Genomic DNA, 22,500 nt, shown 5'->3' on the forward strand with positions numbered 1-22,500 from the left:
CCAGTAGTTTCCCGACGTCTATCGTCCTCACGGATCTGTGGTGTCGTGAAGGGGAGGTACCGCTCTCCTCCACCCCGAACTTCTCTGGCGGTCTGGCCGCACGCGATGGGTTCCTCCTCTCGCTGCCCTCACACACACCTCGTCTACGAGGGGGCGGCTTCTCACTCACACGCCTCTTCTTCTGGAACAGAACAAACACCCACAACGCAACAGTCAGGACCACAACACCCAGAAGTCATGAGTCACCGATCTTGTCTCATCGCTGCAACTCCCAACATGCTCGGGAGAGGCGAAGCTCGAGTCATGCTTCCTCCGAAACACGACCCGCCAAGCCACGTTTCTTAACACACAACGCTTAACCCGGAGCCCAGCCCTACCAACGTGTCTGAGGAAACACTGTACAAACAGGGTCAGCCTGCAGGCGCACTGCTCGCCACAATGAGTCGCTAGAGTGCGACGAGCCAAGTAAACCCCCCGTTGTCAAACCCTCCCCTAACCCGGAAGACGCTGGGCCAATTGTGAGCCGCCCCATGGGACTCCCGGTCACAGCCGGTTGTGACACAGCCTGGGATCCCTTTGATATTTTAAGTAGAAATCGTCCACCAATATTATATTAAATGAAGTGACCTTAAATATTAGGCCACAGGCAGGGTAGCCTTGTGGTTAGAGCGTTGGACTAGTAACCGGAAGATTGCAAGTTCAAACCGCCAAGATGACAAGGTACAAATCTGTTGTTCTGCCCCTGAACAGGCAGTTAACCCACTGTTCCAATGAACAGGCAGTTAACCCACTGTTCCCCTGAACAGGCAGTTAACCCACTGTTCCCCTGAACAGGCAGTTAACCCACTGTTCCCCTGAACAAGGCAGTTAACCCACTGTTCCCCTGAACAGGCAGTTAACCCACTGTTCCCAGGGCATCATTGTAAATAAGTATTTGTTCTTTAACTGACTTGCCTGGTTAAATAAAAGGCAAAATAAATGTAAAAAAATAGGCCACATGGAAAATTCAATAAATCTGAAATATATTTTATACTTGCTAAAAGTGTCCTGTGATTTCTAGGAAGATTTTAACCCAGGTTTGCACCAGCATTGTAAAGCCCTAGTTATTTTGATGCTTATTATTGATTGTGTGATTAGTGATTCATTAAAATAAAAAAAATACAAACATTAAAATCAACCCTGTTACGTGAACTGAACTTGTATTTTTGTTTTGTTAAATTATTCTTTCAAAATGTTAACAATAAATAAAACAATTGTGATGCTTGCATACAATTAGTTTTTATTTCACCTTTATTTATTTTGCCCTACCTGCCACACGCTTCCATTCCCTACCTGCCACACGACACGCTTCCATTCTCTACCTGCCACACAACACGCTTCCATTCCCTACCTGCCACACGACACGCTTCCATTCCCTACCTGCCACACGACACGCTTCCATTCCCTACCTGCCACACGACACGCTTCCATTCCCTACCTGCCACACGACACGCTTCCATTCCCTACCTGCCACACGACACGCTTCCATTCCCTACCTGCCACGCGACACGCTTCCATTCTCTACCTGCAACACGCTTCCATTCCCTACCTGCCACACGACACGCTTCCATTCCCTACCTGCCACGCGACACGCTTCCATTCCCTACCTGCCACGCGACACGCTTCCATTCCCTACCTGCCACGCGACACGCTTCCATTCTCTACCTGCCACGCGACACGCTTCCATTCTCTACCTGCCACACGACACGCTTCCATTCTCTACCTGCCACACAACACGCTTCCATTCCCTACCTGCCACACAACACGCTTCCATTCCCTACCTGCCACACAACACGCTTCCATTCCCTACCTGCCACACAACACGCTTCCATTCTCTACCTGCCACACAACACGCTTCCATTCCCTACCTGCCACACAACACGCTTCCATTCCCTACCTGCCACCCAACACGCTTCCATTCCCTACCTGCAACACGCTTCCATTCCCTACCTGCCACACAACACGCTTCCATTCCCTACCTGCCACACAACACGCTTCCATTCCCTACCTGCCACACAACACGCTTCCATTCCCTACCTGCCACACAACACGCTTCCATTCCCTACCTGCAACACGCTTCCATTCCCTACCTGCAACACGCTTCCATTCCCTACCTGCAACACGCTTCCATTCCCTACCTGCAACACGCTTCCATTCCCTACCTGCAACACACTTCCATTCCCTACCTGCAACACACTTCCATTCCCTACCTGCAACACGCTTCCATTCCCTACCTGCAACACGCTTCCATTCCCTACCTGCAACACGCTTCCATTCCCTACCTGCAACACAACACACTTCCATTCCCTACCTGCAACACGCTTCCATTCCCTACCTGCAACACAACACGCTTCCATTCCCTACCTGCAACACGCTTCCATTCCCTACCTGCAACACGCTTCCATTCCCTACCTGCAACACGCTTCCATTCCCTACCTGCAACACGCTTCCATTCCCTACCTGCAACACAACACGCTTCCATTCCCTACCTGCAACACGCTTCCATTCCCTACCTGCCACAAGGGGATTTATGGATGATTTAAGATGAAGTCGTCAACCCTGTTACTTTATATTTGTCAGTTAACGTTTTTCCCCCTATCTTTTCAGACAGGAAAACAGGTTTGTTTAAAAAAAAAATTAAACACGTGCTCTTTAAATCACAGAATGTTAACATTTTGTGAAAAAAAAAAACCAAGTTAATTAGTATTACCAGAATCTAAAACGTGTTACATTACTCAGAAAAGGCACCTCACTTGGTGGAATGAGCCTGTAAATTAAATGTCGAACAAACTGTAGCTCAGTCTAGTGTGCAATGTACTCACGGTAGGAGACGAGGTTTCAGACATGTTGGTCAGGTCAGCAAACAGCTTGGCCAACTAGGAGGACAACAACAACAAACCAGAAGCTGAGAAGACATTTAAATACACACAATAACAACAAGAGACAGGAATCAGAGGAGTGAAAAAAAAAGAGGGTTTGGGTTCAGTAGTATTTCTGACTGAGGGACACGACGACCCCGGTCAAGGGTTAGAGGTTATGTACCATGGCTTTGTTCTCCTGGATGTTCTTGGCTCGTTTATTTAGAACCCGAGACTCGACCTCAATCTTCTCTTTTCCTACCGTCCCTTTTTTGGGGGGCGGTTTCTGACCCTGTGTCTCCGTCCCACTGGACTCCTGAGACAAACCCCTTTTTAGATGCAGCCTCTCATTGGTTCTCCTCTCCGGAGGGGCGGCGTTGATTGGCGCCTCCCCTTTCTGGGCAGAGAGTCTTTTTGTGGGAAACCTGAAGCAGAATTATCAGTATAATTAAAAAAATATATTTCCACCGACTGGTACTTCCAGGCTAAAAAGCAAGAAGCCGGCTAACGAAAACCCGGACACACAGGTACACACACCTGAAGGCAACACAGAGACTCTTCCTCTTGTGTGTGTCTGGCTCCTCCCCCTCAGAGTAGAACCCTGTGTCCTCATCACTCTCCTCCGCTATGCACTGGAACGGCAGAATGAGAGAAAAGAAGAAAGATGAGTCATGTTATAACCAAGAATCTTCATACGCACATCCCACTGGAGAGAACAGGAGACAGAACAGGACACGAGAGAACAAGTTAGGTCTCACCATAGCCTTCGTCCTGCTTCTGGAACCCCTCTTCTCCTCCTCTTCCTCACTGAAGCCCTCAAACTCCTCCCCTTCATTGTCAGAATGGCTAAACAGACTAATCAACTCCGAGGTCACAAACTTTGACCTGAAAGACATGGCCTGGAGAGAGGGAGAGATGGAATGATTATTTCAATGGCTAACTGTAGCAGAATAAAGAAACAAGGATTGCAGTGTGTGTGTGTGTGGGGGGGAGGGTGTGTGTGTGTGTGTGTGTGTGTGTGGGGGAGGGTGTGTGTGTGTGTGTGTGTGTGGGGGAGGGTGTGTGTGTGTGTGTGTGTGTGTGGGGGAGGGTGTGTGTGTGTGTGTGTGTGTGTGTGGGGGGAGGGTGTGTGTGTGTGTGTGGGGGAGGGTGTGTGTGTGTGTGTGGGGGAGGGTGTGTGTGTGTGTGGGGGGGAGGGTGTGTGTGTGTGTGTGGGGGGGGAGGGTGTGTGTGTGGGGGGAGGGTGTGTGTGTGTGTGGGGGGAGGGTGTGTGTGGGGGGGGAGGGTGTGTGTGGGGGGAGTGTGTGTGTGTGGGGGGAGTGTGTGTGTGTGTGTGGGGGGGGGAGGGTGTGTGTGTGGGGGGAGGGTGTAATGATCAGCAGCTACCAACCGGCTTCCCAGAGTCCTCAGAGGCTAGGCTGTCTGACTCGCTGTCACTCAGCACTGGCACGGCGAAACCCAGGAAGTCCTCGTCATCACTGGGACTCTCAAAGATGGCCGCCAGGGCCCTGGGGGTCTAGGGGAGGAGGGGCAACAGATTAAAAAAGGGGCAATCTGCATTTGATACATACATTATTTGCATTTTCAATTACTGAAATGCACCTATTGATTCTTAAAGAATATATCTTCTAAATGCTTCATGAGCTTAGTTTAACTGTCGTACCCCATCAGAACCCAAAATATAAGCTTGTTTTACTTCAATGTTTGTAAACATTGTAAATGTAAACAAACACTATATGAAGAATACGGGGTGGTAACATTAAGACCACCTGCTCTTTCCATGACAGACAGACCAGGTGAAAGCTATGACCCCTTATTGATGTCACTTGATAAATCCACTTCAATCAGTGTAGATGAAGGGGATTTTTGAGCCTTGAGACATGGCTTGTGAGCCTTTGAACGGGGTATGGTAGTAGGTGTCAGGAACACTGGTTTGTGTCAAGAACTGCAACGCTGCCGAGTTTCACACTCTCAACAGTTTTCCGTGTGTATCAAGAATGGTCCACCACCCAAAGGACATCCAACCAACTTGACAACTGTGGGAAGCATTGGAGTCCACATGGGCCAGCATCCCTGTGGAACAGTTAGGACACCTTGTAGAGTCCATGCTCTGATGAATTGAGACTGTTCTGAGGGCAAAAGGGGGGTGCTCAACTCAATATTAGGAAGGTGTCCTTAAATGTTCTTTACATTCAGCGTAAAGCCTTACAACATGGTTAAAACTATCATTTTGATGGCATGGATCAGTGTTGTAATACTCAAGTCCAGGACACAGAGCGAAGTCACGATTTTCATGACTCCACTTGACTATCCGCCCGATTCCTGCTTACCAGCAATAGCTCAAACAGGAAGTACCAGTGACGTGCTCAAAACGGAAGTGATCCGATGAAGCAGATGCTAAACTACAGGACTGTTTCAATAGCGTAGACTAGAATATGTTCCGGGATTCATCCAATGGCACTGAAGAGTTTACCACAGTCAACGGCTTCATTAATAAGTACATCGACAACGTCCCCACAATAACCGTACGTACATATCCCAACCAGAAGCCATGGATTACGAGCCATGGATTACGCACTGAGCTGACACTTTCAAGGAGTGGGACACTAATCCGGGCGTTTATAATAAATCCTGTTACACCATCCGACAAGCAAAGTGTCAATACAGGACTAAGATCGAAACCGGCTCTGAAGCCCGTCGGATGTGGCTTGCAAACTATCATGGATTACAAAAAGGAAACCCAGCAGCGAGCTGCACAGTGACGCGAGCCTACCAGACGAGCTGAATGACTTCTATGTTCGCGTTGAGGTAAGCAACACTGAATCATGCATGAGAGCACCAGCTGTTCTGGGCAACTGTGTGAGCACGCTCTCCATAGCCGATGTGAATAAGACCTTTAAACAGGTTGACAATCACAAGGCCAGACAGAATACCAGGATGTGTACTCAGAGCATGCGCTGACCAGCTGGCAAGTGTCTTCACTGACATTTTCAACCTCTCCCTGACCCAATCTGTAATACCTACATGTTTCAAGCAGACCACCATAGTCCTTGTGCCTAAGAATGCCAAGGCAACCTGTCTAAATGACTACCGCCCCATAGCACCCACATCTTTAGCTATGAAATGCTGTGAAAGGCTGGTCATGGCAACACCATCATCCCAGACACCCAGGACCCACTCCAATTTGCATACCGCCCCAAAAGATCCAAAGATGACGCCATCTCTATTGGACTCCAGTATGTGAGAATGCTGTTCATTGACTACAGCTCAGTGTTCAACACCATAGTGCCCTCCAAGCGCATCACTAAGCTAAGGACCCTGGGACTGAATATCTCCCTCTGCAACTGGATCCTGGACTTCCTGACGGTCCACCCCCAGGTGGTAAGGGTAGGCAACAACACATCTGCCACGCTGACCCTCAACACGGCCCTCAGGGTTGAGTGCTTAGTCCCCTCTTGTACTTCCTGTTCACCCACAACTGTGTGGCTGCACATGACTCCAACACCATCATTAAGTTTGATAACAAAGTGGCAGTGGTAGGCCTGATCACAGATGGTGATGAGACAGCCTATAGGGAGGTCAGAGACCTGGCAGTGTGGTGCCAGAACAACAACCTCTCCCTCAACGTCAGCCCGACAAAGGAGCTGATCGTGGACTACAAGAAACAGGGGCCCGAGCACGTCCCCATTCACATCGACAGGGCTGTAATGGAGCGGATTGTGAGCTTCAAGTTCCTCGGTGTCCACATCACTAAGGATCGATCATGGTCCACACACAACAATAGTCATGAAAAGGGCTAGACAACACCTTTTCCCTCTCAGGAGGCTGAAAAGATTTGGCATGGGCCTGTCATGTAAAAATGTTTTGTCCACAACCTGCATCACAATGGGATTCAATGAGTTTTAGCTTCTGTTGCTAGGGCTGTTGCTAGAATTTGCAAAATTCATACCGGATTAGGTATTGAACCTAAGCATCCACTGCTATGCTGGTTGCTTGGCTCCATTTGACCTCGTAGTGGTCGCGAAGGAAGGAGGACGCGGGCAGTCCTAGTTCTATTTCACCGCATAAGCACTCGCCCAGTCCATGCAAAATTATTACCTCAGAATTGTTCTCCAAGGATGTTGTTTTTGACGGTGACAACCTGCTGACTACCTGCCGTTTCAGAAGACCGAAAATACAATACATTTGTCTATATAAAGAAAATACTGTGAAATAGGAAGAAATTATTTAATCTATTTTTAGATTGACGTTGCTAGCTACTGTAGTTCTACTTATTTCTACTTATTTACCTCAGCCTGCCTTGTCTGCTAGCCAGACAGTTTTATTTAGCTAACGTTAGCTAGCTACTGTAAGTGTTACTGTTTGTATGTAGCTTGCACTTCAATGGCATCCCTCAAAGGAGATTTAATTTCATCTTGTCAACGAGGCGAGGTACTATGAAGGCACCACTGATCTCGAAAACGGGTACAACATTCAGAGAAATGAACTTCTATTAGATAACTGGACGGATTTAGCTATGTACAACCATTTTTCAACAAGCTAGTTGGTCATCTACATGTTGCTAGCTATACATATACTTCAGTGGAGGCTGTTGAGGGGAGGATGGCTCATAATGTCTGTAATGGAGTAAATGGAATGGTATCAAACACGTGGTTTCCATTTGGTTGATACCATCAGCAGCCTCCACTGATATAGTTATACGTCTGTCACATTGGTGTCTAGCTATAAAGTTAAACCTGATCAAATGGATAGTAAGCAATTATGGTAACTAACAGAGAGAGAGAGAGAGAGAGAGAGAGAGAGAGAGAAAAAAGAGAGAAAAAAAACAAAGGGAGAGAAGGTCAGTGGCCTGTCTAACCTGCCAGAAGTTGGCGCCGGAGTTGAAGCCCATCAAAGATGTTTTACCACGGCACATGTAAGTGTCCCAATTCAAATTTTGCCCTGATAAGTTTTTTTGCGATGGTTGCTTTATTTTGACCACAGCAGAGTTCAATATTATAGAATGTATGTGTGTCAGTATCCTTACATGTATGAACATCTGCCTACTGTATGACACAGATACAGGTAAGAATAAAGTCATCTTCTCTCGAACACTTTAAATGTTTGGGGCGGACCTCGTCGGACCCTTCACGAAATCCAGGAATGGCAACAGCTGGTGTCTGACGGCGACCGACCACTTTACCAAGTGGGTGGAGCCAACAACCATTAAGGTCAGTACAGGAAGAGAACGTGCTTAACTATAAATTCCCTTCTGTAAAACCCATTAAAAAAAAGGGTGCTTGGAACCGAACATTTATTTTTTTCATTTTGTATGATACCCGTCAAGGACGAGACTGGCGAGGCCATCGCCAAGGAGATGACGGACATCTGTTCTCTCGAGGTCATCCTGAGTGACCGAGACTGGCGAGGCCACCGCCAAGGAGATGACGGACATCTGTTTTCTCGAGGTCATCCTGAGTGACCGAGACTGGCGAGGCCATCGCCAAGGAGATGACGGACATCTGTTCTCTCGAGGTCATCCTGAGTGACCGAGACTGGCGGCCACCGCCAAGGAGATGACGGACATCTGTTCTCTTGAGGTCATCCTGAGTGACCGAGACTGGCGAGGTCACCGCCAAGGAGATGACGGACATCTGTTCTCTTGAGGTCATCCTGAGTGACCGAGACTGGCGGCCACCGCCAAGGAGATGACGAACATCTGTTCTCTTGAGGTCATCCTGAGTGACCGAGACTGGCGGCCACCGCCAAGGAGATGACGGACATCTGTTCTCTTGAGGTCATCCTGAGTGACCGAGACTGGCGAGGCCACCGCCAAGGAGATGACGGACATCTGTTCTCTTGAGGTCATCCTGAGTGACCGAGACTGGCGAGGCCACCGCCAAGGAGATGACGGACATCTGTTCTCTCGAGGTCATCCTGAGTGACCGAGACTGGCGAGGCCACCGCCAAGGAGATGACGGACATCTGTTCTCTCGAGGTCATCCTGAGTGACCGAGACTGGCGAGGCCACCGCCAAGGAGATGACGGACATCTGTTTTCTCGAGGTCATCCTGAGTGACCGAGACTGGCGGCCACCGCCAAGGAGATGACGGACATCTGTTCTCTTGAGGTCATCCTGAGTGACCGAGACTGGCGGCCACCGCCAAGGAGATGACGGACATCTGTTCTCTTGAGGTCATCCAGAGTGACCGAGACTGGCGGCCACCGCCAAGGAGATGACGGACATCTGTTCTCTTGAGGTCATCCTGAGTGACCGAGACTGGCGGCCACCGCCAAGGAGATGACGGACATCTGTTCTCTCGAGGTCATCCAGAGTGACCGAGACTGGCGGCCACCGCCAAGGAGATGACGGACATCTGTTCTCTCGAGGTCATCCAGAGTGACCGAGACTGGCGGCCACCGCCAAGGAGATGACGGACATCTGTTCTCTTGAGGTCATCCTGAGTGACCGAGACTGGCGGCCACCGCCAAGGAGATGACGGACATCTGTTCTCTCGAGGTCATCCAGAGTGACCGAGACTGGCGGCCACCGCCAAGGAGATGACGGACATCTGTTCTCTCGAGGTCATCCAGAGTGACCGAGACTGGCGGCCACCGCCAAGGAGATGACGGACATCTGTTCTCTCGAGGTCATCCAGAGTGACCGAGACTGGCGGCCACCGCCAAGGAGATGACGGACATCTGTTCTCTCGAGGTCATCCAGAGTGACCGAGACTGGCGGCCACCGCCAAGGAGATGACGGACATCTGTTCTCTCGAGGTCATCCAGAGTGACCGAGACTGGCGGCCACTGCCAAGGAGATGACGGACATCTGTTCTCTCGAGGTCATCCAGAGTGACCGAGACTGGCGGCCACCGCCAAGGAGATGACGGACATCTGTTCTCTCGAGGTCATCCTGAGTGACCGAGACTGGCGGCCACCGCCAAGGAGATGACGGACATCTGTTCTCTCGAGGTCATCCTGAGTGACCGAGACTGGCGGCCACCGCCAAGATGACGGACATCTGTTCTCTCGAGGTCATCCTGAGTGACCGAGACTGGCGGCCACCGCCAAGGAGATGACGGACATCTGTTCTCTCGAGGTCATCCTGAGTGACCGAGACTGGCGGCCACCGCCAAGGCGATGACGGACATCTGTTCTCTCGAGGTCATCCTGAGTGACCGAGACTGGCGGCCACCGCCAAGGAGATGACGGACATCTGTTCTCTCGAGGTCATCCTGAGTGACCGAGACTGGCGGCCACCGCCAAGGAGATGACGGACATCTGTTCTCTTGAGGTCATCCTGAGTGACCGAGACTGGCGGCCACCGCCAAGGAGATGACTGACATCTGTTCTCTTGAGGTCATCCTGAGTGACCGAGACTGGCGGCCACCGCCAAGGCGATGACGGACATCTGTTCTCTTGAGGTCATCCTGAGTGACCGAGACTGGCGGCCACCGCCAAGGAGATGACAGACATCTGTTCTCTCGAGGTCATCCTGAGTGACCGAGACTGGCGGCCACCGCCAAGGAGATGACAGACATCTGTTCTCTCGAGGTCATCCTGAGTGACCGAGACTGGCGGCCACCGCCAAGGAGATGACGGACATCTGTTCTCTCGAGGTCATCCAGAGTGACCGAGACTGGCGGCCACCGCCAAGGAGATGACGGACATCTGTTCTCTCGAGGTCATCCTGAGTGACCGACGTCATGAACGCTGGAACAAGGTACGGCTGTTATAGATTATATTCTGTCACCAATGGTTTCTTTTATTTAGTTTTACAATTACTTTTTGTATGGTACGTAAATCAGACATATTTCAATATCTTACATTGTCAATAGATATCGCCCCCCCCCCCTCCAGGTTTGATGAATGGACCAATCAGACCCTCAAGAAAGACTGCCATGGGCAAGTCCCTTGATTGGTACCAGGAAGGGTGGGAGAACAACCTGAAGGTAGTTCTCTTTGCACACAACAGCACCGAGTTCGGATGAGAGCTGCAGCTGTTGACTGAGGGAAACAATGCAATTGTATATACAATTATAGCATATATTGTAGTCAATCATAAACTCAGCAAAAAAACACTGCTCTCACTGTCAACTGCATTTATTTTCAGCAAACTTAACATGTGTACATATTTGTATGAACATAACAAGATTCATCAACTGAGACATAAAAGCAAAAGTAACAGTCAGTATCTGGTGTGGCCACCAGCTGCATTAAGTACTGCAGTGCATCTCCTCCTCATGGACTGCACCAGATTTGCCAGTTCTTGCTGTGAGATGTTACCCCACTCTTCCACCAAGGCACCTGCAAGTTCCCGGACATTTCTGGGGGGAGGGGGATGGCCCTAGCCCTCACCCTCCAATCCAACAGGTTCCAGACGTGCTCAATGTGATTGAGATCCGGGCTCTTCGCTGGCCATGGCAGAACACTGACATTCCTGTCTCGCAGGAAATCACGCACAGAACGAGCAGTATGGCTGGTGGCATTGTCATGCTGGAGGGTCATGTCAGGATGAGCCTGCAGGAAGGGTACCACATGAGGGAGGAGGATGTCTTCCCTGTAACGCACAGCGTTGAGGTTTCCTGAAATGACAACAAGCTCAGTCCGATGATGCTGTGACACACCGCCCCAGACTATGACGGACCCTCCACCTCCAAATCGATCCCGCTCCAGAGTACAGGCCTCGGTGTAACGCTCATTCCTTCAACAATAAACACGAATCCGACCATCACCCCTAGTGAGACAAAACCGCGACTCGTCAGTGAAGAGCACTTTTTGCCAGTCCTGTCTGGTCCAGCAACGGTGGGTTTGTGCCCATAGGCAACGTTGTTGCCGGTGATGTCTGGTGAGGACCTGCCTTACAACAGGCCTACAAGCCCTCAGTCCAGCCTCTCAGCCTATTACGGACAGTTGAGAACAGGCAGAACATCCCACCCACACGGTAACCACCTCAATATTCCACACACCAGAATTCCATTTTTTTAGTCTACGATTGCCATGTGAGTGTACAAAAAAAAGAAGAAATCTGTGAAAATAAATTAATGACACAACCCTGCCAAAAAATACAAAAGTTTACATCTGAAAATCTTAAATATTGCCAGGTTGGTTTTCACAGCCGTTTCACAAGGGGTTCATTATTGTAACATATCCTTTTATGGTATTTATTTGTTCCACATTATTGTTCCACATTATTCATTGTTGTTTCCTAAAGACCTACAATAGATCTATCTCTATCTATCTATCTATATCTATATCTATATATATATCGTTCAACCACAAGGGTGTATTAATGAGCTATGCGAGATAGAACAAAAATGAATCATACTAGCAGACTACTGAAATGATATTATTTCAATGTAGATAAGGGAAGGTTAAAATAAAATCATGATTTGCATATGAATGGAGTGGACTTTGTAAGGTTAGTAACTTTACACATTGTCTAACCGGACTATCTGCAGTGTGTCCCGCCAACCCCTCTTTTTACACTGCTGCTGCTCTCTGTTCATCATATTTGCATAGTCACTTTAACAATACCTACATGTACATCCTACCTCAATAAGCCTGACTAACAGGTGTCTGTATACAGACTTGATACTCTTATTTTCAAACGTCTTTCTACTGTTGTTTTATTTCTTTACTTACCTACACACACACACACACACACACACTCTTGGTTAGAGCAGCATTTAAGGTAAGGTAGCATTTCACTGTAAGGTCTACCTACACCTGTTGTATTCGGTGCACGTGACAAAAACTTTGATTTGATTTCATGCAACAAGCAGATTACATGTTTTCTTTGCCATTGGATTTCATGTTGTAATGTTAACGAGGTACCCAAAAGTAGTTTGAAGTAATGTTTTCATTTTATTAGCTAAACAAAACTTGTTTAGAACAGCGTAATTGTCATAGCAAAGGGCCTTGTTTGCATAGCAATGATGAAAAGAACGTCATTATGGCTGTAATGATCTCCACAATTCTAATCATTAGGCCATCACACCGTTGATATAGCAACGGACGCTAATAGTTTATCGAATCCCATTGTGATGCAGAGCGGGACACTTTTTGGCCAGGGGACATTATTTGCCATGACATGCCCTCAGATCCTCAAAAAGTTCTACAGCTGCACCATTGAGAGCATCTTGACTGGCTGCATCACCTCCTGGTATGGCAACAGCTTGGTATCTGACCGCAAGGCGCTACAAGGGACAGCCCAGTACATCACTGGGGCCGAGCTTCCTGCCATCCAGGACCTCTATATCAGGCGGTGTCAGAGGAACGCCCTAAAAATTGTATAAGACTCCAGCCCCCCAGGTCAGACTGTTCTCTGTGCTCCCGCACGGCAAGCAGTACTGATGCACCAAGTCTGGATCCAACAGGACCCTGAACAGCTTCTACCCCCAAGCCATGAGACTGATAAATAGTTAAATAGTTAACCAAATACCTACCTGGACTACCTGCTGACCCTTATTGCACTAAGTTCTCTCTCATCACAGACGCTGCTGATAATGTTTATTATGTCACTTTATTCATAGTTATATGTAAATATCTACGTCAATTACCTCGTACCCCTGCACATCAACTTGGTACTAGTACCCAGTGTATACAGCCAATCTATTATTATTATTATTATTATGTTTTACTTTTCTATTATCGCTCTATTTTCTTTCTCTCTGCATTGTTGGGAACGGCCCGTGTGTACGCATTTCACTGCTAGTCTATTGTTTAGAAATATGTGACGAATACAATGCGATATGTCCGGTTGAGACTTGTCAAAAAAATACATCTTATGCATAATTCAACATACTAGCTACAACAGCAAATGTTAGATAGCTGTATTATCTATGTAGCCTTACAAATGTTAGATAGCTGTATTATCTATGTAGCCTTACAAATGTTAGATAGCTGTATTATCTATGTAGCCTTACAAATGTTAGATAGCTGTATTATCTATGTAGCCTTACAAATGTTAGATAGCTGTATTATCTATGTAGCCTTACAAATGTTAGATAGCTGTATTATCTATGTAGCCTTACAAATGTTAGATAGCTGTATTATCTATGTAGCCTTACAAATGTTAGATAGCTGTATTATCTATGTAGCCTTACAAATGTTAGATAGCTGTATTATCTATGTAGCCTTACAAATGTTAGATAGCTGTATTATCTATGTAGCCTTACAAATGTTAGATAGCTGTATTATCTATGTAGCCTTACAAATGTGCAACAGTGTAATAAATAAAAACTGGTTGGACCGCAGCTTTTAGCACTAACTTACCAAGGAACTCGTGACTCGCGTATAAAAGACTCGGACTGGAACACTAAGGACATGACTCCATCACTGGCATGAATGTTAAAAGTCCTCGCATCAGAGCTCTGTCTATGATTTTAAGAGAGGTTAACTTTCTTCAGCCCCATCCCTCAGCTTTTTAGCGAAACACGGGCAGAGTACGCTTTTATTTGAACTGCTCATTGACGCTTTAAAACCAAAGACACTTAAAATGAACTTCCTATAAAATATCCTATAGTTTCCCCTATACATAGGTGATAAAGCTACACTGTAATAGATAATAGCCTTTTCACACTGGCGTACAGAGAGCACTGCCATACTGTGCTGGCTCTGATCTCCTTATAATATGGAATTTAGTAGTCTGATGATGGACAGGTGATCAGGCCATTACAGAGCAGCGGCATCGTAGTGTGAATGAGAGTGGCCCACTAACAGAAGGTAAACAATGGACCAAATGTTTTGCCAATGCCATTTTCACATTAAAATACTGTAGCACTGATATCTAGCTATGACACAAGCTATCAATACTTCATTTTATGAAATTCGCAACTGGGCATTTAATGACATAATTTATCCTATTCCTTAGTTTTGGTCCAAAGTGGAGCAAATGGCCTTCGGTCCCTGGATTGGACAATACCACCAAGACGTATCATGTGTATAGCTATTTCCTCAGTGTTTTAGCTAAACGGGACGATATAAAAGTTGCAACTGTTAAACATAACTTACCTTTGTTGATAACAGCATTTTAACTCGTTTGAGAGACGGCTTTTCTTTCTCTCAGAAGTCATGCAGTTCACTCAACAAAATCAATGAATGAATGGTTTTAAAAAACAACACGAGTTCAGGTACTTGTCTCAAAAAGCAGGGGAGTAGTTGAGTTTCGAGTTTAGTTCAAATATGTTTCCAGGCTTAATAATATTTTTTTTGTGAGCCCAGAATATTTGAATTGTATGTATAAGTCGTTAGAAAACGACAGTGAGAGTGAATTAAGTTGTATTATGATTACAATGAGTTTCTGCTCTGAGTATCTTTATAACTCCCCCCGTATACAGAATGGAACAGTCCGAATCCCGCCCTCTCCACAGTTTCGCGGCAAAAATACCATGTGGGCCTAACAGAACCACACCACAGATTTTTAATAACTAACCCATTGTCATTGCTCCATCTGTGACCACACTGTCTAACCTTTTTTTTTAACGTTCTGTTCTTGTAACAAATAACGTAACAGCTGTACTGCACGTGCTGTCTGTCTGCAATAAGTAATATCAAAGACAGTACATGATTGTAGCAAAATTGCATCTGGGCCTAATTGCTTTTGGATCAGAGTACATTAAGACTACATTAAACAAATCTCTGTCATGCTACAACAAATATGTATTATCTCCTGATGATGTTTGGTATTATTGCCTTTTGGGTTTCTTTTTAAAAGTGACTAGGAACATAATCTTATTTAGAAAAAAGTATTCCATAGTGCAGAAACTACATTCTCTCTCCACTACTCCTCCCTCCTTATCCTTCTCCCCACTCCTCCCTCCTTATCCTCCTCCCCCACTCCTCCCTCCTTAACCTCCTCCCTCCTTATCTTCCTCCCTCCTTATCCTCCTCCCTCCTTAACCTCCTCCCTCCTTATTCCTCCTCCCTTCTTATCTTCCTCCCCCCACTCCTCCCTCCTTATCCTCCTCCCTCCTTAACCTCCTCCCTCCGTATTCCTCCTCCCTCCTTATCTTCCTCCCCCACTCCTCCCTCCCTCCCACTCTTTTTCTCTACTCTTCCTCTCTCATATATTCACAGAGCTTGTGACCAGCGACACAATGTTTAATATGACATAAAACCTATAATTTATTCATCATCTCAAGTAAAACTTTTATGTAGTAAAACGCTCTTTAGAAAAGACGAGTGGCTTCAGCAGTTAGGGGCATATTGCTCTGTGTTTCTCTTTTCCCTAAAGGTACACTCAGCAATATGGCATCATATACAGCGGGGAAACAGAAACAATAACAACAACAGCATTCAAATCTCCTCAAGGGAGGGCACAATTTGGAGACAATAGTTGCAGAGCCAATAGTGGCAGCATTGAATTCTGTTGATGATGATGTTGCTTATAAGCAGTTGACCCGCTCCTTTATGATGTCATATTGGGGAGTCTACTTTTAAACTGATACATAATAACATCTCAAACATCATAATAAAATAATAATAATAACATTATAGCAGTGTTTCCCAACTATTTTCTCTGGCCTCCCCTAAACGTTTCATATTTAACCCTGAACTGACATACCTGATTCAATTAGTTAAAGGGTGGATGATTAGTTGACGAACTGAACCTGGCTGGCAGTTTAGGGTTAAAACTAAAATGTGAAATATCTGTCAGTACCTGAGGAAAGGGTTGGGAAACCCTACATTATAGTAATAACATTATCCATATTAACAAGTCAACAATATTACAGAAGAATAAAGCCTTATAGCAAATCTGAAATGGCACACTATTCCCTGGCTTATATCGTACACTACTTTTAACCAGAGCTCCCTAATTCCCTATAATATAGTACACTACTCTGACCAGGGCCACATGGGTTCTGGTCAAACGTAGGGCATTATAGAATAGGATCTGTGGTCTTGCATTGTGATCTCATGGGGTCTTCACGTCATGCAAACACAACAACATTCTTTAAAACAGAACTTTACATCGTCATGACCACGGCAAGAAAACAACAACAAAACTCGCTTTTTCATTGGTTCTTTTTTTCCCTCTGTTGCCCCTCCCCCCATTTTGACATCACACAGGACAGTAACAATCATTTCCTTGTCTCCTGTTTGAAACATTCCAGCATTTCAGCTCCAACTTAAAACCTTTGTATACACAGTTCACTATCTTTACACATCTCACCGTTACCCTGTATAGCTTTACACTTTTATTATTGTCTTTATACAGCTGCCGTCTCATCTGGCACACAGGACCGTCACAGTCTGTCTCCTTTAGAGAAACATAAATACAGTCACTATCACAATAAATAGTCTTATAGCAGTGCTGCCCTGCTCCTAAACACCTGAATACTGTAGATACATGTGCATGTACTAGTGTGACTATGCCAAGCCTTAACAGAGTAATGTTCTAGATCAGTCAGTGTGACTACGCCAAGCCTTAACAGAGTAATGTTCTAGATCAGTCAGTGTGACTACGCCAAGCCTTAACAGAGTAATGTTCTAGATCAGTCAGTGTGACTACGCCAAGCCTTAACAGAGTAATGTTCTAGATCAGTCAGTGTGACTACGCCAAGCCTTAACAGAGTAATGTTCTAGATCAGTCAGTGTGATGATGCCAAGCCTTAACAGAGTAATGTTCTAGATCAGTCAGTGTGACTACGCCAAGCCTTAACAGAATAATGTTCTAGATCAGTCAGTGTGACTACGCCAAGCCTTAACGGGGTAATGTTCTAGATCAGTGTAAAATGCATTGGCTGGGATTGAACCCAGGCCACGTTGCTTAGTGAAATCTGTGTGTAACAGGCATTGAAATAACAGAACAATCTCTTCAGTCAGTAAAAGTGTAACAACAATATAATAACTCTCTATAATACCATGTTATAACATCTAATAACAATGTGTAATGTTATGACCTTTTATGGTATGGCAGGACCAGGCTGTTGTTGTTACTATGGAGACATGTGAAAAGCCGTGCGTCTGTATAACCGAATATGGCATCTCTTTCCCATCTGGGCATTTGGCAACATCCAGAGGCTCACCATGTGGCCTGAACACACACACAGTACACATCTACTGTATGTCTACTCTGTCCATATATACACACAGTACACATCTACTGTATGTCTACTCTGTCCATATACACACACAGTACACATCTACTGTATGTCTACTCTGTCCATATATACACACACAGTACACATCTACTGTATGTCTACTCTGTCCATATATACACACAGTACACATCTACTGTATGTCTACTCTGTCCATATACACACACAGTACACATCTACTGTATGTCTACTCTGTCCATATATACACACACAGTACACATCTACTGTATGTCTACTCTGTCCATATATACACACACAGTACACATCTACTGTATGTCTACTCTGTCCATATATACACACAGTACACATCTACTGTATGTCTACTCTGTCCATATACACACACAGTACACATCTACTGTATGTCTACTCTGTCCATATATACACACACAGTACACATCTACTGTATGTCTACTCTGTCCATATATACACACACAGTACACATCTACTGTATGTCTACTCTGTCCATATATACACACAGTACACATCTACTGTATGTCTACTCTGTCCATATATACACACTGTACATTTATACCATCCATTAATATCTGCAGTCACATGACCGTTTCCCCTACCGACGATCCTCAATACAGTGAAACTGACGGTTCATTTCAGAGCAGAAACAGAACAACATGCAGTCTCAGTAACTGGAGAGTAGCTTAACGACTGTATTCACCACAGAACAATAACGAATGGCTGCCTGTCCTCTTCAAAGGCTTTCTCATCCGTCAACGTTTGACCCTCATAGAAAAATCCGAAAAAAAAAAAAATCTGAATTTAGGTTTTGCCAGATATTCATTTTCAGTCTGAACGCCGCCTCAGTGTGCAGCTCTGTGGTTGGCTGGCTGAAACAGTCTTCTGAAGTGTGGTTGGCTGGCTATTTCAGGATGTTGAACTGTGATTGGCTGAGAGACAGTGGCTCGCATGGCACCTTTGATACAGGAAGTGTATTTTCTGTGGTTCTGTGGAGGTCAAAAGTTCCTCTGGGAGTGTGTGTGTTCAGGCGCGTGGCTCCAGTTTGTGTGACAGTTGAAAGAGTGTCTGTTGATTGTCGATGATGTGTAAGTGGTGAACACTCGCCCTGACCTCAGGATTGTCACTGCCCACCACCTCGTTACCTAGGAGACAGACACACAGATCAGGTATATACAGTATATATTAACACAGACGCACAAACACACAAACAAACAAACAAACACACGCACACAACGTACCCAGTTGGTCGCTTTGGCAGTGGTGAATCAGACGCACTATGTCGGCGATCATGTGCTGAGGGGGTCAGGGCATACAAGAGAGTCAGTCACCAGGGTAATGGTTATAACACACAGACAGACGCACGCGCGCGCACGCACGCGCACGCACGCACGCACGCACGCACACACACACACACACACACACACACACACACACACACGCACGCACGCACACACGCACACGCACACACACACACACACGCCTCACCAGTTTCTGGAAGTTCACCAGGTTGTCCTGAAAGGTTTTGTTTCCCTCGTGGATGAAGGTGATGTCTTTCAACAGCAGGGGCATGAAAGGGATCTTAGGAGGCTTCATCTTCTTGAAGGCATCTCTGTAGGCTTTATGGTTCAGAGACGGGTCCTGGAGAGAGAGAGAGACAGAGAGGGAGAGGAGACAGAGAGAGGAGACAGAGACAGAGAGAGAGGCAGAGACAAGAGACATAGACAGAGAGAGAGAGAGGAGACAGAGACAGAGAGGGAGAGGAGACAGACAAAAAGAGAGGAGACAGAGAGACAGAGACAGACAGAGACAGACAGAGGAGACAGAGACAGAGAGAGAGAGAGACAGAGAGAGGAGACAGAGAGAGACAGAGACGGAGAGGGAGAGGAGACAGACAAAAAGAGAGGAGACAGAGAGACAGAGACAGACAGAGACAGACAGAGAGAGAGAGAGAGAGAGAGAGAGAGAGAGAGAGGAGACAGAGAGAGACAGAGACGGAGAGGGAGAGGAGACAGACAAAAAGAGAGGAGACAGAGAGACAGAGACAGACAGAGACAGACAGAGAGAGAGGAGACAGAGAGAGACAGAGACACAGAGAGAGAGAGAGAGAGAGAGAGAGAGAGAGAGAGAGAGAGAGAGAGAGAGAGAGAGAGAGAGAGAGAGAGAGAGAGAGAGAGAGAGAGAGAGAGAGAGAGAGAGAGAGGAGACAGAGATAGAGACAGACAGAGACAGAGACAGAGAGAGAGAAGTTAGGGTTTAGGAGTCAGGTCAGAGGTTTGGCTTAGGGTTAGGAGTCAGTGTATGGTAAGGGATTTCAGGTCAGAGGTTTGGCTTAGGAGTCAGTGTAAGGTAAGGGATTTCAGGTCAGAGGTTAGGCTTAGGGTAATGTGGATTTGAACTGAAAGACTGTTACGCCAATAGCCTTGACATTTGTGAATTCATTTGTTAAGTCTTCCTAACTATTTTACACCAGCTTTGTCAAGAAGAATATTACTTTAATAAACCAATGAGAATGAGTCTTACTGTGATCAACTCCAGTTCTGAGAAAATCTTCTTGAATTTCCCCGGAACCTTCTGAACGTAAACAGAGGGAACAGAGTTACACACCCACACCCACAGCCACACACCCACAGCCACACACCCACAGCCACACCCACAGCCACAGCCACAGCCACACCCACACACTGTTTCTGTCTGTCTCCCTTACCTCCCAGGTTATATTGAGTCTACTGACAGCTGCAGTGTTTAGTCCCATGATGATGGCAAATGCTGAGTTCAGGTTCCTCTGGGCCTTACAGCTGAACAACACAAAAGAGGAATTACACAGAACCTTCAGAAAGTATTCACACCTCTACTCTTATTCCACATTTTGTTGTCTTACAGTCTGAAATCAAAATGGATTAAATAGATTTTTTTTTTGTGGGTATGACGCTACAAGCTTGGCACACCTGTATTTGGGGAGTTTCTCCCATTCTACTCTGTAGATCCTCTCAAGCTCTGTCAGGTTGGATGGGGAGCGTTGCTGCACAGCCATTTTTCAAGTCTCTACAGAGATGTTAGATCGGGTTGAAGTCCAGGCTCTGAGTGGGCCACTCAAGGACATTGAGAGACTTATCCCGAAGCCACTCCTGCATTGTCTTGGCTGAGTGCTTAGGGTTGTTGTCCTGTTTTAAGCTGAACCTTTCTCTACAGAGGAACTCTGGAGTTCCAAGAGAACAAGACCCTTCTCCCCGATTGGTCAGTTTGGCCGGGCGGCCAGCTCTAGGAAGAGTCCCGGTGGTACAAAACGTCTTCCATTTAAGAATGATGGAGGCCACTGTGTTCTTGGGGACCTTCAATGCTGCAGACATTTTTGGGTACCCTTCCCCAGATCTGTGTCTCGACACAATCCTGTCTCGGAGCTCTACGGACAATTCCTTCGGCATCATGGTTTGGTTTTTGCTCTGACATGCACTGTCAACTGTGGGACCTTATATAGACAGGTGTGTGACTTTCCAAATCATGTCCAATCAATTGAATTTACCACAGGTGGACTCCAATCAAGGTGTAGAAACTAGATGTAGATGTACCTGAGCTCAATTTCAAGTCTCCAAAAATGTCTAAAAACCTGTTTTCGCTTTGGCCCTATGGGTTATTGTATGTAGATTTATGAGGGAAAAAATAAATGTAATCAATTTTAGAATAGGACTGTTACTTAACAAAATGTGGCGCCTGAATAGTTACTGACTGCACTATACACACAATACCCCGTAATGACAAAATTAAAACATGTTTTTATAAATGATTGCTAATTTATTGAAAGTGAAATACATAAATATATAATACCCAGAAAGACTCACAGCTGTAATCACTCTTAGAGACTTACCCAGAAAGACTTACCCAGAAAGACTCACCTGCCTTGTTGATAGTGCTGTTAAGAAGGTAGAAACTAGGGCCTGTAGGACCTGCCTTGTTGATAGTGTTGTTAAGAAGGTAGAAACTAGGGCCTGTAGGACCTGCCTTGTTGATAGTGTTGTTAAGAAGGTAGAAACTAGGGCCTGTAGGACCTGCCTTGTTGATAGTGTTGTTAAGAAGGTAGAAACTAGGACCTGTAGGACCTGCCTTGTTGATAGTGCTGTTAAGAAGGTAGAAACTAGGGCCTGTAGGACCTGCCTTGTTGATAGTGCTGTTAAGAAGGTAGAAACTAGGACCTGTAGGACCTGCCTTGTTGATAGTGCTGTTAAGAAGGTAGAAACTAGGGCCTGTAGGACTTGCCTTGTTGATAGTGTTGTTAAGAAGGTAGAAACTAGGACCTGTAGGACCTGCCTTGTTGATAGTGCTGTTAAGAAGGTATAAACTAGGACCTGTAGGACCTGCCTTGTTGATAGTGCTGTTAAGAAGGTAGAAACTAGGGCCTGTAGGACCTGCCTTGTTGATAGTGCTGTTAAGAAGGTAGAAACTAGGGCCTGTAGGACCTGCCTTGTTGATAGTGTTGTTAAGAAGGTAGAAACTAGGACCTGTAGGACCTGCCTTGTTGATAGTGCTGTTAAGAAGGTATAAACAAGGGC

The 22,500-nt window shown here is 46.1% G+C and overlaps 3 protein-coding genes and 1 long non-coding RNA gene across 37 annotated transcripts in view; all 4 read right to left on the reverse strand.

The window, feature by feature from the left end:
• Positions 1 to 15,047, reverse strand: part of LOC118376570 (cell division cycle-associated 7-like protein) — a 26,094-nt gene extending 11,047 nt beyond the window's left edge. The window contains exons 1-7 of one of the 2 annotated variants that reach the window (XM_035763276.2): positions 14,895 to 15,047; positions 4,288 to 4,413; positions 3,656 to 3,796; positions 3,435 to 3,529; positions 3,082 to 3,322; positions 2,862 to 2,915; positions 1 to 181 (exon numbers count right to left, since the gene is read on the reverse strand). The exon at positions 1 to 181 is cut by the window's left edge and continues 2 nt beyond it. In XM_035763276.2, the coding sequence (XP_035619169.1) occupies positions 1 to 181; positions 2,862 to 2,915; positions 3,082 to 3,322; positions 3,435 to 3,529; positions 3,656 to 3,796; positions 4,288 to 4,413; positions 14,895 to 14,912 (856 nt within the window). In that variant the 5' untranslated portion in view covers positions 14,913 to 15,047. Of the gene's footprint in view, positions 182 to 2,861; positions 2,916 to 3,081; positions 3,323 to 3,434; positions 3,530 to 3,655; positions 3,797 to 4,287; positions 4,414 to 14,156; positions 14,309 to 14,894 lie in introns of those variants that run through there. The other variant, XM_035763277.2, reaches the window with a different exon arrangement.
• On the reverse strand, positions 1,331 to 2,545 carry LOC127909232 (uncharacterized). Of its 7 annotated transcripts, none has more exons than XR_008070329.1 (4): positions 2,404 to 2,545; positions 2,250 to 2,297; positions 1,589 to 2,201; positions 1,331 to 1,535 (listed from the first exon to the last, which is right to left on the reverse strand). It is a non-coding gene; the product is annotated as an uncharacterized LOC127909232 (long non-coding RNA). The 7 variants fall into 7 exon arrangements; XR_008070331.1 differs by having other exon boundaries at positions 1,589 to 2,177; positions 2,250 to 2,321; XR_008070328.1 differs by having other exon boundaries at positions 2,250 to 2,321.
• A 915-nt stretch (positions 15,048 to 15,962) lies between the features above and the next one.
• The window catches only part of LOC118372806 (rap guanine nucleotide exchange factor 5), a 95,988-nt gene continuing 89,450 nt past the window's right edge, over positions 15,963 to 22,500 (reverse strand). The window contains exons 21-25 of the mRNA XM_052471803.1: positions 20,661 to 20,804; positions 20,477 to 20,527; positions 19,442 to 19,594; positions 19,195 to 19,249; positions 15,963 to 19,098 (exon numbers count right to left, since the gene is read on the reverse strand). Of these exons, the coding sequence (XP_052327763.1) occupies positions 18,980 to 19,098; positions 19,195 to 19,249; positions 19,442 to 19,594; positions 20,477 to 20,527; positions 20,661 to 20,804 (522 nt within the window). The 3' untranslated portion in view covers positions 15,963 to 18,979. The remainder of the gene's footprint in view (positions 19,099 to 19,194; positions 19,250 to 19,441; positions 19,595 to 20,476; positions 20,528 to 20,660; positions 20,805 to 22,500) is intronic.
• LOC127909234 (uncharacterized) overlaps positions 20,790 to 22,500 on the reverse strand; it is a 3,167-nt gene continuing 1,456 nt past the window's right edge. For 11 of the 27 annotated variants that reach the window (XM_052469627.1, XM_052469633.1, XM_052469642.1 and 8 more), the window contains one exon: positions 21,829 to 22,500. This exon is cut by the window's right edge and continues 60 nt beyond it. In XM_052469627.1, coding sequence (XP_052325587.1) covers positions 21,829 to 22,500 — 672 coding nt within the window. The other 16 variants (XM_052469644.1, XM_052469640.1, XM_052469635.1 and 13 more) reach the window with 11 other exon arrangements.

This window comes from Oncorhynchus keta, chromosome 19 (genome assembly GCF_023373465.1).
Source record: "Oncorhynchus keta strain PuntledgeMale-10-30-2019 chromosome 19, Oket_V2, whole genome shotgun sequence".
Classification (NCBI taxonomy): Eukaryota; Metazoa; Chordata; class Actinopteri; order Salmoniformes; family Salmonidae; genus Oncorhynchus; species Oncorhynchus keta.